Below are 14,368 nucleotides of genomic sequence, written 5' to 3' on the forward strand. Positions count from 1 at the left end.
ATCAACAATAAAACATGAACAAATGTGAATAAAACTTAGGAATATTTTAGAAGACTTAAATTAATCCTGAAAACAGCGTTGACATGTAGGAACAAAGTTCAAGCTATAAACCAATTTGCTCTTCCTGTCGTAACTTAGAGTTTTGGAGTGATTGACTGCGCCCAAAAGGTGTTGGATAGATTAGACAGGAAAACAAGAAGGATGCTTCATGCGCATCAAATTATTTATAAAAATCAGTGCATACCAAGACTATGTATTCTATGCTTCAAATGAGGTAAGTGCCTCCTTGAAATTGATTACATCTATAGATCTACAGTTGTGAGACTGCACACATGCTGACTTCACAAGACCCAAAAATAGTGAAAGTTTTGAAACAAGAGGAGAATAAATCTAAGATGACTTCCTTGCTTAGTCTAACAGAAGCATATTGGCGTCAAGCGAGAATGGAAATCAAAACAGAAGCAGGTAAAAGTCAGGGAGCAGCTGAATGTGTCAGAAAACAAAAGAAAGAATGTAAGGTGAAGGATCACATGAGAAGGCAAGAAATGTGGAAAGTGCATACATATAGTTGCAAGTATAGAAAGCTCATGGAACAACATCATGTTAATCAGGATCGAATGCGGGCATGGTTAAGGAGAGGTGAATTTAAACCAAAAGATGATAGGTTAATATTGGCGGCTCAAGATGGTGGACTACGTACATGTTGGTTTACAAAGTTCATTGAACATGTGGGAGAAACACACAAATGTAGGTTTTGTAAAACAGAATTGGAATCATTTGCAAACCTTGTTGCTGGTTGTGATATACTAATGATGGACTGTGTACTGAAAGGCATAATAATGTGGCAAGACTGTTGCACTGTGAATTATGCAAACATTATAATAGTGAAGTAGCTGAAAAACACTGGGAACATGAGCCACAAAGCATCATAGAAAATGATGAAGTCTGTATCATATTTGATCACCCATTACTAACAGTTCAAAACATAGATGCGAGAAAAACAGATAATAGTGGTCCATGAAAAGAAGTCAAAAGTAGCATTGGTCATTGAAATTACTACACCCAGTGACTACAGTGTCTTGCGTACAGAGACACACACACACAGTCATAAAATATCAGTATTTGCAGGCAGAGACAAGAGCAATGTGGAAGAATGGAAAACCTTTTCTCCTTCCATAGCATCCTTATTTGTTATCACACCCATCTGGAATGCATCACAGGGAGATATGTTCCCGTCACTTATTAACTTGGGATTCTCCACTTCCAGTGATGGCCAGGTACCAGCTATTCCCTATAGAGGTAGTTAGTTTGATTACTGCACCCCAAAGTCCCTCTACAAGGAGAAGTTATATTAATGGAAAAAAAATTCTGATCTGGGCTTTGAAAACAGAACATAAACCCTACATCAGTACCTCTTGCAAGTGTGCTGACCTTTCTAGCAGACCTGTTTAACAAGGCAGCTAGCTACTCCTTGATTAAGGTGCATTTGGCAGACATTTCTTCCCCTCAGACAAGTCTATTCCACATTTCATTCGTATCTCATAAGACATGTAAAGCTTTTAATGTGTTTTCACTCCACACCTTCTCTAACTTCACCTGTTCCCCCTTTGGATTTGAATTTTGTTTTGGAGAGGTTAAACAAACCACCATTTTAGAAAGCAGATTCCATACCTATTAAATATTTGGCCTGGAAGACTGCTCTTCTGATGACCACTACTTCTAGTAGAAGAGCTTTTGAAATGTAAGTCGTATCTTCAATATATTCTTAAATTGTCTTTCATCCAGAGTCACACTCGGCATTAACCTTTCTTTTATGCTGAAAGTGGCTAAAAAGACCAGTCTCAACCAGTTTATTAATCTGTCATTCTTCCCTAATTATTCTAATAATGGAGAGCATTTTCTTTGTTGTTTGGATGTTCATAGACAACTTTGCTTTTATCTTTAGGAAAGAGGAACAATCGTTTGCATTCTTCTCATCTGCCAGGAAAGGTCAAAAGGTATCCAAGTTTGCTGTTGCCAAGTGTCTATCTGATTGCATAGCCCATTGTTACTATTCTGCATGGAAACCCTTGGACAGCAGACCAAAAGTGTACTCTGTCAGAATGCAAGCCACATTTAATGCTGCCTTTTTGCATAATCTGGCCATGGAAGATATCACAGTGGTTGTTTACATGGACAGCCTTACACACCTCTGCCAAACATGGTAGTTTGATTACATTTTCTAGGGCTAGAGCTTCCATTGAGTTACTATTCCCAGATGCTTGCTGGCTGAGGCCTCTCAAAGTCAGCTGAGGATTTTCTCCAGTTGTTCTAGTGTTGGACAGGACAAGAAAAGTATGCAAGTTACAGTGGATATAGAAATTGTACACACCCCTGTTAAAATACCAGGTTTTTGTGATATAAAAAAATGAGACAACAACAAATCATTTCAAAACTTTTCCCACCTTTAATGTGACCTATAACCTGTACAACTCAGTTGAAAAACGAGCAAATCTGTTAGGGGTAAAAAATAAACAAAAAAAAATGTGCAATACACTGGTTAGTGTGCACACCCTTAAACTAATACTTTGTTGAAACACCTTTTGATTTAATTACAACATTCAGGCGTCAATTAAAGAGACTCTAACCCCAAGTAAAGTTCAGCTGTCCTGTAGAATTTTCCTGACATTTACTCAGTTGCCTGCTACAGCAAAAGCCATGGTTCACAGAGCGCTTACAAAGCATCAAAGGGATCTCATTACAAAGAACTGGACATCCCTCTAATTGATGAAAAGACATCCCTCTAATTGATGAAAAGACATCCCTCTAATTGATGAAAAGACAAGACAAAAACTAGTCAGGGAGGCTGCCAAGAGACCTACAGAAGACTGAAGGAGCTATAGGAATTTCTGGCAAGTACTGGTTGTGTACTACATGTGACAACAATCTCCCGTATTCTCCATATGTCTGGACTATGGGGTAGGGTTGCAAGACGGAAGCCTTTTTCTTACACACAAAAACATCCAGGCCTGGCTAAAATTTGCAAAACAATACATAGTCTCCCAAAAGCATGTGGGAAAATGTGTTACGGTCTGATGAGACCAAATGAATATCATCCCCACAGTGAAGCATGGTGGTGGCAGTATCATGCTTTGGGGTTGCTTTTCTTCAGCTGGAACTGGGACTTTAGTCATGGTGGAGGGAATTATGAACAGTTCCAAATACCAGTCACTTTTGGCCCAAAACCTTCAGGCGTCTGCTAGAAAGCTGTAGATGAAGAGGAATTTCACCTTTCAACACGACAGTGACCCCAAGCATACATCCAAATCAACAAAAGAATGCCTTCACCAGAAGAAAATTAAAGTTTTGGAATGGCCCAGCCAGACCCCAGACCTAAATCCAATAGAAAATCTGTGGGGTGACCTAAAGAGGGCTTTGCACAAGAGATGCCCTCGCAATCTGACCGATTTGGAGTACTTTTGCAAGGAAGAGTGGGCAAATATTGCCAGGTCAAGATGTGCCATGCTAATAAGACTCCTACCCAAGAAAACTGAATGCTGTAATTAAATCAAAAGGTGCTTCAACAAAGTATTAAGGGTATGCACACTTATGCAACCAGCTTATTGTAAGTTTTTTATTTTTTTATATTTTTCCCCTAACAGATTTGTTTGTTTTTCAATTGAATTGTACAGGATGTTCTTCGTGCATACAGCTGCAGTCATAACAGATGGGTTCTCCTGCCGTCAGGCGGGTCCTCGGTCGGCCAAATTCCAAAGTCTAGGTCCGGCGTCGGTTGTCGTCGCTTTCTTTTCTGACGTCAGTGCGACAGGGGTACATAAGACACAGCCAACGCCATTTTCTTCAGTCTTTTTTGCCGCGCGGTGCCCAAAGCAGAAGCAGTTCGCAAGTGCCAGTCGGCCTGCTCCTGAAATTACGAAAATTTGGAAACCGAAGTCTTCTTTAAAGCTAAGTACCCTGTTGGGGAAACTTTTCTTGCCTCAGACCGATGTCAGACAAAGTTAACAATTGTATTTCTTGTGGGAAGCAAATACCGCATAAGGATTTCCATTCCCTCTGTATACCTTGTTTAGGCCCAGACCACGACGTCTCGGGCTGTCGCTTTTGTGCTACTTTCAATAAACGCACTATTAAGCGTCGGGCGGAGTTCGCCCAGCACTTTTTTGGTAAAGCTTTTAATTATAAAATGTCATCGGAGACTCCGACTATTGTTTTGTCCAAAAAACGCAAGGACAAAGACCGACATGCAAGGTCCGCGGTCTCCACCGACACCACGCCAAAACCGGCTACACGTGGTCCAGTTCTCAGCGAGGCGCCTACGCAGCCCCTGACTACCGACGACACTTCTCTGGCGGTGTCTTCTGTAACCGAGACCGCAGGTTCCTCGGCCCATACCCTGACTACAGCTACCGAAGCCACTGTGAGTGTTGAGCCTCTTAATGTGGGCAGGTTCACTTCCACCCATGGTGTCTTCAGACCTTCATCTTCCTTTTCCGTAAAGGCCTTTACTAAGTATAAATCAGCCATGCATTCCAAGAGGCCTGTTGCACAGGGCCCATCTCCAGGCCCCATGCCTAAAAAGCAGATGCTCAAAATGTCTGAGGATTTAATTACTCTTATCAGGGGTTCCCAACCCCCTCCAGACAAGAGACCCAGAGTGGAGGAAGATTCTCCCTCTTCTGACCAGGGCTCCATTATTTCAGAACATTCTGATGAAGAGGAACACTCGTACTCCCCTTTTGAAGATTCTGATGCAGAGCAGTCCATTCCTTCTGTATCCCCCCCAGAGGATTTTTCTTTCGGGGAAACCTTGCATACCTTGAGGGAACACTTCCATTGGGAAGGCCAAGATTTTTCAGATTCCAAGAAAAGGCTTAGGGAATTTCTTTTGCTACCTCAGCACAGACCTCTGGCGATACCTCCTGTCTTGGACATACTTGATGATGTTTACTCGGAGGCTTGCCTTAATCCGGATTCCCTGCCTCCTGCCCCAGTCAAGCCTGATAGGTACTACAGAGTTCCTAACTCACACCAATTTCTTTACAAAAGCCATAATGCTGACCCTGAAACCATTTCTCAAGGCCCCAAGGGAATGAAGGCCTCTACTGCTAAGAATCCATTACCTTCCGAGAGAGTCTAGATCCTTAGAAAGGTGGGGAAAAAAGGTATATACCTCGGCCACCCTAGCCATGAGGGCCTTAAATTGTCAGTTCCATATGCTTAAATATCAGCAGTTTCTGTTATCACAATTAAGGAATAAAATGTCACAACCTGAACAACCAGATTTGAAGGAGTTGCAGGATATGATGCATAGTGCAGAACAAGTGGGTAAACACACCTTACAATGTGGCTATGATGCTCTAGAGGCCTCAAGTAGAGCTGCTGTTACAGGATCAGTCATTCGTAGACATGCCTGGCTTAGGGAACAAACCTTGCCTGATCATGTTAAAGCTAAACTACTAGATGCTCCTTTACAAAAGGATGTATTATTTGGTACTAATGCTGAGGAGATACTACGGAAAATGGAAGAAAAAGCTAAATCTATGCAAACTGTCAAAGCTTTTCTACAGGTACAACCACCACATTTTAGCAGAAATTGGCCTTCAAAAAACTGGTCCTTTCCAGCCACGGACAAGCCCCAAAGAGGTAGATACAGGCGCACAAGGGGCAGAGGACAATCTCAAGGATCATATAGAGGTAGACAATGGCAATCTCCAGCACCAAGAGGTGGCGAAGACAGTGCACAACAATACAGGAAACAAACCCAATGACTTTCCCCTTTGCATGCCAAGCAAGGCTCAGGTGGCAGCACCCTTGGGAGGAAAGCTGGCTTTATTTTCAAAAAATTGGCATATTGTCACAAAAGACAAATGGATCCTGGACATTATAAACAGAGGCTACAGATTTCATTTTCACACTCTTCCAAAAATGAGAGGCATGCTGAACCTGCCACACAATCAAAGGGCAGAGGCTCAAATACAAATTTCAAAGCTCATGGACATGAAAGCTATTCAAGAGGTACCTACTCACGAACAAGGACAAGGTTTTTATTCCAGACTATTCCTGGTACCAAGGAAGGGAACCGATTGGAGACCCATTTTGGACTTATCCATCCTAAACACATTTCTACTCGTACCAAAATTCAAGATGCTCACCTTACAGCAGCTTCTTCTCATGCTGGGCAAGGAGTCTTGGCTGGTAACATTGGACCTCAAGGAGGCATACCTGCATGTCCCAATCAGACAAAGCTGCAGAAGATACCTCAGATTTCTTGCAGGTTCAATCCACTATCAATTCTCTGCATTGCCCTTTGGCTTATCTACTGCACCCAGAGTATTCACGAAATGCCTGGCATCAGTAATTGCCTACTGCAGACTTCAAGGGATACAAATTTACCCTTATTTGGATGATTGCCTGATCCAAGTGGACAGCAAACACATACTTCGGGAACATCTGGCTTATGTAACACGGTTATTGAATTCTCTGGGATACACAGTCAACAAAGAGAAATCCAGGCTAACACCATCTCAGAAAATAATTTTCCTGGGTGCCAATTTGGACACAAACACCCAGATGGCCTATCTTACACAAGAAAAACAGGGGCAACTAACTCAGTACTTCAAGATGCTAGCAAATTGTACCAGGCTAACTGCAAGGAAAATCCTGCAGGCTCTGGGCTTCATGGCATCTTGCATTCTTCTAATCCCATGTGCAAAGTTGCATATGAGAAAACTTCAATGGTACCTAAAAAACTTATGGTCTCAACACAGCCACAGTTTGGAAACAATAATACCACTAATTCCATGTTTGCAAAAGGAATTTCTATGGTGGCCCCAAGCAAGCCAAACAAACACAGGTCTACCATTCTGCAAGCCTCAAGCAAATCAAGTCATCACAACAGACGCCTCAGACTACGCCTGGGGGGCACACATGACAGACAGGTGCATTCAGGGCAAATGGTCCCAAAAGGAAAAGCACCTTCACATCAATCAAAAGGAAATGCTAGCAGTGATAAATGCAATTACAGCTTTCAAGGACCTCCTGCATCCAGGGCAATTATTGATAAGAACAGACAACACCACAGTAAAGTGGTACATAAACAAACAAGGAGGAACACATTCATACCCCCTGTGCAGGCTGGCCATGTCACTTTGGAACATGGCTCTGGAATGGCAAATCGAGCTTCAAGCACAGTACCTGCCAGGTTTGGAAAACACGCTGGCAGACAATCTAAGCAGAAATATGACAGACCTGCATGAATGGAAGTTGCATCCTCAAGTGTTTACAAAGATAATCCAAGCGTGGGGAAGGCCAGACATAGATCTCTTTGCCTCCCACAGGAATCATCAATTGACAAAATTCTGCTCAAGGACATTTCATCCAAAGGCCTGGAGAGTGGACGCCCTTTCTCTCAGTTGGGCAGCACAGACAGTTTACGCCTTCCCACCTTTGCCTCTACTGCCCAAGGTGCTCTTGAAAGCAAGAGCAGACAGACCAAAGATGATACTGATTGCTCCAGACTGGCCAAGGCAACACTGGTACCCTCTCCTGAGGAGCCTAACACATTCTCCTCCCTGGACCCTACCTCTAATACCTCTTCTCCTGACTCAGCACAGCTATAAAACTCTTCACAGTCAGCTGAAAACACTCAATCTGGCTGCATGGAAAATTCCTTAACACCACAACAGACCCTGCTCTCCAAGGAGGTGCAGGATGTCATTTTGGAGGCCAGAAGGCCATCTACTAGAAAAGCTTACAACGCAAAATGGAAATGGTTTTGCGCTTGGAATGAGAAAAAGGGCCAGGATCCTAGAAAACTGAATTTGCCTCAGATATTACAGTATCTAGCTGAGCTGTTGAACAGTGGACTTTCTTTCTTCTCCATCAAAATACATGCCTCAGCCATTTCTGCAGAATACAACACTGATCCACCCTTATTCTCTCACCCACTCTTAAGGCAGTTCCTCAGAGGGGCTAAGAATATAAGACCTCCAAGGAAACAACCAATACCAGCCTGGGATCTTAATTACATTCTAGAAAAATTAACATTGCCTTCCTTTGAACCAGCTGCCTCAACAGATTTGCAATATTTGTCCTGGAAGACAGCTTTCCTTCTGGCTATTACCTCAGCTTGTAGGGTCTCGGAACTACAAGCCCTCATGGCTGTGCAGCCCTTTCTCATCTTCCATCAGGACAGGGTTTCCCTACGAACCAACCCGTCATTTATGCCTAAGGTAGTATCCAGGGTAGCTTTAAATCAGGCCATACACTTACCTACCTTTTACCCCAATCCTCAAAACAAAGGGGAAAGGCTGCTACATTCCTTAGACATCCATAGACAGCTACATTACTATTTGGACAGAACAAAGCCTTTCAGGAAATCAGAACAACTCTTTGTGTCCTATGCTGTAGGAGCTCAAGGGAAGCCAATTTCCAAACAGACAATTTCAAAATGGATAGGCCACTGCATACAGTTTTGTTACTCCTTTCATGGTAAATCTGTACCTGCAGGCATCAGATCCCACTCCACAAGGGCCACAGCTACCTCTGCAGCCTTCCTCAGAGGAGTCCCTACCAAAGATATTTTGGAGGCAGACACTTGGAGTTCTGTGCATACCTTCACTAAATACTACCACCTACCTTTATACTCCAAAACTAGAGCAGGCTTTGCCACTGCTGTGTTGCAGGGCATTCTGGCTCCCCCCCAGTTCCACCTAGTGCCTGCCACCCTGTGCGTAGCTTTGGGATTCTACCCATCTGTTATGACTGCAGCTGTATGCACGAAGAACATAGTACAGTTTTGTACCTACCATAAATGTAGATGTTTGAGTGCTAATACAGCTGCAGTCCAGGTTTCCCTCCCTCCTTCCCCTCTGGGTACAGACCTAGTGGCTAAATCCTCATCTTACAACCTTATTGGGTTATCCTTCTATGGTGTATTTGCTTGCAACTACTGATTTTTGATTATATTGCATTGCTTGATTATATTATATATATATATATATATATATCTGGGGCAAGAAAGACTGAAGAAAATGGCGTCGGCTGTGTCTTATGTACCCCTGTCGCCCTGATGTCAGAAAAGAAAGCGATGACAACCGACGCCGGACCTAGACTTTGGAATTCGGCCGACCGAGGACCCGCCTGACGGCAGGAGAACCCATCTGTTATGACTGCAGCTGTATTAGCACTCGAACATCACTCCTAGGCTGGCAGGCTCTTAGGCTTGTCTTATGATCTCACAACACCCTATTGCCCACTTTTTTACCATCCACCAAAAAAAAAACAATACTATCACAGCACAGCTGTTTAGCCCTTACAATCTTCCTCTCCTCTTCTTTCTTCTAAAACTCATGACCAAATCTGTAATCCCACAACTTAGCTGGATATACTTACTATTTTCTTTGGTCTTGCCCCCTCCCCTACCTTAACTTCACTCTTTGACTAATATCTAAATATACTGTTTCTTTCTTTTCTCTTTGTTTTCCTGTTCTCCTTCTCCTCTTATCCTCTGACTCTCTCTCCTCTCACCTCTCAACTCCTCTATCTCTCTAACTTGTCACTTTACTTGACTACTACTTTCTTTCTCTTTTTCTCTCTCTTGTATTATTAATACATTAACATCTTCACATTTACATCTCTCTCTCTCTTTTTTCTTTTTTTTCTAACACTTATAGCTAATCTTTAGCTTTTAACTTTACTTTAAACCTAGTAAGTTTTTTTTTTTTTTTTTGCTTCTAGTGCCTTTTTTTTTGTGTTGTACTTATTTACTAAATGTATATTGTTAAATTTATGGTAGGTACAAAACTGTACTTTATAGGTCACATTAAAGGTGGGAAAAGTTTTGAAAGGATTTATTGTGGTCTCATCTTTTTATATCACAAAAAACTGACATTTCAACAGGTGTGTGTACACTTTTTATAGCCATTAATTAATTAAGAACTTTAGATTTATCTGGTTTCTGTCCAGATACTGGAACAAACCACCTATCTTCCTTACCAAAGTGCCATGCACTAAAAGACCGGTATGATTGCTGTAGCTACATTTTTTCCATTCTGTAAGGAAAATATGTTATGTCATTGTTCTCCTTTTCTACTTAAGCTGGGTAGTTAGTCATTTTCTCAAGGAGGTGGCTCTTCAGATCAAGGAATCAGGTATTTTGGGACACGGGTTGTGTTCAAGCTTGTGAGGAGCTTCGTTGCCATACAAGTTGGCACCAAGCAACCCATTCCAGCATCTAAAGAGAGACCAGTTAAATCTAACATTCTGGTAAGTACATATCTTACTTTAACTGTAAACACTTCTTTCATTCTTGTTACAGTCTTCAGAAGACTTTGGCACGTCAGAACATACCAGAATTGACATTGTAAATAAATTATTTTTTATACGTTCATAGGCAGGTACTAGGCTAGCTGCCCTTGCAGGCTGTTTTAAACCTAGCCAATTTCTCTTTTGGTGCTTGAATTATCCTATCATGTTTGGTGTTAGACTGGCCCATGGTTGATGATTATAGGTTACCCCTAGTGATAATAACTGGGTTCATGCCATACATAACTTGAAGGGAACCCACTTGTTCTGCTCTTGACTCCAGTCAAAAGCTACTGTTATCCTTGACGCTGCTTGTAGCTGGCAAGCCTGTCATGAAAAATGCAAAGAAAATTACTCTAGTGTATTAGGTAGTTTTGTATGTTTCAGAAAAGTATATCAGTACACATGTGATAGCATCTGTAAAGGTAGATGTGGGTGGACAATCTCTGCCCTTAACAGCAGCCCTGTTCTAACTGCTAGCCAGAATGTAGCGAGTGGAATCTGTCTTCATTCCTTCAGGCGTAAGAATTAAAAATTATTTCATTTTTAGATTTAGCAGGATTTATCTACAAGAACATAAAACTGCTTGGATTATTCCAGCATTAGTTACAGACAGAATGACAGGTTGTTACTCTATACAGAAACTAGCACCACATTGATTATAGCATTTCAAAGCGTGCGCGTGTATACCCACATGGTCTGCATCAAAGAGAAGTATGGTGAAAGTAGTATATGTAGAAGGAGCTCTGATTATGAAGATATTCTACAGCTTTTCACTTAACAGTCAAAAGAATGGATGCAACCAGTTTAATTGTAGTTAATTCTGGCTGCAGTTCACTGGGCATTAATTCCATTTTTAAATAAGAAACCTGCCTGCTTAAAGAACTTGACTCTGTAACTTAAACAGAATATTCATTACTTAGAAAAGTATGACATAATGCACTGGTTGAATATTAATCTATTTTTTAAAACCCACAGCCACCAGCAAATGCTTCTGGAAACTCATCCAGCTCCAGCTTAGTTTCTGCTGCATCGACAAGTGGTCTCACAGGGTGGGCTGCCTTCGGAGCCAAAACATCAACTGCACCATCCACAACCAAGCTTGGAACTGCAGTCCAGAGTATCCAGAGTACAAGTGGAAAAAATTCTGTGCCTCCTGCTGGACAGAAACCTTTAGGTTTGTCTGGCTTAGCAACTCCTAAAGTTGTGCCGGTATCGAAAGGAACTTCAAACAATAACACAAGCACAGTTTCCTTGAAACCTCCACCTTCCCTGACCCTGGGCAAACCAGGTCTTAATCGTTCCTCTAGCAGTGACAATGTTAGTAAAGTAGGTCAATCAGCAAGCAACTCTTCAGGAAGCAACAACCAAACAAGTACTGGGAATGGAGGGAGCACAGTTGCAGGAAGTAGTGGGAACAATGGCGCAAAACCTGCATCAGCAGAACAGTCTTCTTCAGCTCCTAAAGGTCCGACTTCTCAGGAATCCCAGCTGAATGCCATGAAAAGGTTACAGATGGTTAAGAAAAAAGCTGCACAAAAGAAGCTTAGAAGATAACATTGGACAGTGTTCATGTCATGTAAAGCAGCATCATAGTGAGAAAAATCTCCATATTTTTACTAAAAATTTTTGCACACGTCTTTTTCTGTGCATTTCTGTGATCTGTTTTCCTTCCTCAATCCTTTGCTTGACCATCTAGTCCAACCCAGCACCCCATTGATTTCCTTCAGGTGGCAGCCCTATGGCCCATTCATTCTTCCAGGGCAAGAGCTGAATAAACTGTGTATGAGCCTTGTCCTCCCTACCTAACCCTTCCCTGTGGCAGCTAATGAACTCTATAATTGCTGTTCATACAAATGCCAACCTCATGGTAAGTAGTACAACACTACAGCATAGACTCATTAGGCTCACTGCTGCAGGTGATACTCTTGCACTCTAGCAGGTGTTGGCAGTACAGCAAACCATGCTGCCATGTACTCTCAATGGGTGAATTGCAGCACTTGTTCCTTTAGTCAAACATTGCTCATCTGGATTGCAGTCAGGGTTTTATTCCTCTAAGTCATGTGGCCAGGACTATGCCATTATCTTATTTATGTCTTAAATGTCTAGGTAAGTGATACTAGTCTTGTGATGGTTTTTTTTTTTTTTTTGCACCCATTGTCAGTGCTGCCTGATTGTCATCAGCCCCATCTTCAGCCAGCTGACCTAGTCACCAAGAATCTGTTGAGAGGGGCCATCTTTAAGATGTCCATTGGGGTGGTGGACTTAAGTTCTTATGTTTTCCTGCATCTCTATACACTCTCAGTATAGCAGGGAAAATTGGGGTATGCAGTAAGCTATCTGTGCTGGATGACCCTTGCTTCCATAAGGGATGTTGCCAGCAGGCAGCTCTTCCCATCACTCCACTGGAAAAATCATAGTATCCCCGGTGTGCTTCCAGACCACCTTCAACCCTTTTCTTCCTCAGGGAGAGACTGGTGGGTCATGTCCCTTCACTTCGCTCTCTCTCTCTCTCTGTTCCTGCCTAGGTCTTCGTGTGCCAAGGCTGCTAATTGAAATACAGTCACATGGATCACATGGCTCCATCATCCCTCTGATACTATTTTAACCTGTAGAATGAAATCTATTATTTGTAGCACAGATGCTACATGATAACATGTCCTTGTTTTTTAAAACAGCAGCATAAAGTTTAGTTAAGAAATTTACTTATCTGCTAACTGTTTGAAAAGAGAGGTACTGCTAGCCATTCTGTATAGTGGAAAAAAAAGTTCAATTTAAGACAGTTGCTCTGTCAATAAAAGCTCACACCATTCCAAACATTTGACGTCTTTTTACTTTACTGTTCATATGCTTCACTGGTAGAGTTGTTCTCAGCGTCATTCCCTTTAAAGAGGTGAGTAGAATAACATAAAGTGATGAATTATGTGACTGAATTAGCACTGACTGTAGAGGTGAGTTTGAAACCTTGGCAGTAAAGCTTGATGAGAAAGCCTTTTCTCTCAAATCTTGGAGGCAAATAATTGAAAACTAAATAACCTCTTGGCTCTTAAGGCTTTATATAACTGAAACGATGTATGGCTAAAAACTATTTGACCTAGTCATGAGCGGACAGGTGATCCGCTGTGGTGACCCCTAACCGTGGAAAGCCAAAAGAAGAAGAATTCAACATTGTTGTGCATCCTTTAGCAATCATAGGTCGTGTTTCTATTTGTGTTGTATTGTGATTTAAAATTTATTTTGTTTACATAGTTATTTAGGAAGAAAAGACGTCCTCCATTTATACAGTCTGAAGGATGATCTGCATTTGAGTGGACTATCATTAGATTGCAGGCAGTTAATTGTAATGTATATGGAGACTGACTGAATATCTAAGTATTGTCTCTAATGTTGAAAATGGCTTACTTATATAGAGGCAAAATAGTTGCTAGCATAAGTTTCTTTAAATTTTATTGTTACATTAGATGAGACTTCTAAAAGTTATTAGTAAACCAAAAACACAGTAGTGTATTTTTTTTTACAGTACACACATTTAAAAAAGGTATATTCAGAGTAATTTGTATTTTTAGCTAAATGTGACAGCCTTGAGTCAGTGAGTATTGCAAGTGTTAAATTAATTTAGTTATATTTTGGTGTTTGTGGCTTTGTTGACTTTGGCAGTGAGTATGGGAGAAAGTACCAACACACTTCTCAATATTCAGAATGACTGTTATATTATAGGGTAATATGTGTTACTTTTTTAATCTTTAGAAAAGGGAGAATAATGCAGAGTCATGAGAAGTTTTATGCTTGCTTTGAATTTGGTGCAGAAAGCTCCTGTTATTACACTGGCTGGCCGGCAGAGTATTCCATAAAGTGAGCATGTAATTTGAGAAGACACTGTTAGTGTGAAATGTTGGCTTTTATTTTTCTGTAGGTTTGTGACCTGAGATCTTAAATGTCTTGTTATTTTTTTTTCCATTGAGGGGTGTTACAGATGGGTGTAGTGGGTAGTGTATTATTTTACAGGCAAATTTTTTTGTTCTTGTTTTGGTTTGTTTTTGAGCTTTTCCTAGTCAGTTATCCT

The 14,368-nt window shown here is 41.4% G+C and overlaps 1 protein-coding gene across 3 annotated transcripts in view; it reads left to right on the forward strand.

Moving 5' to 3' along the window:
• Positions 1–13,124, forward strand: part of INTS12 (integrator complex subunit 12) — a 523,496-nt gene extending 510,372 nt beyond the window's left edge. For all 3 annotated transcript variants that reach the window (XM_044061307.1, XM_044061305.1, XM_044061306.1), the window contains exon 7: positions 11,284–13,124. In XM_044061307.1, coding sequence (XP_043917242.1) covers positions 11,284–11,862 — 579 coding nt within the window. In that variant the 3' untranslated portion in view covers positions 11,863–13,124. The remainder of the gene's footprint in view (positions 1–11,283) is intronic.
• The last annotated feature ends 1,244 nt before the right edge of the window (positions 13,125–14,368 follow it).

Source organism: Protopterus annectens, chromosome 2.part0, assembly GCF_019279795.1.
Source record: "Protopterus annectens isolate FY-2018-M chromosome 2.part0, PAN1.0, whole genome shotgun sequence".
Lineage (NCBI taxonomy): Eukaryota > Metazoa > Chordata > Ceratodontiformes > Protopteridae > Protopterus > Protopterus annectens.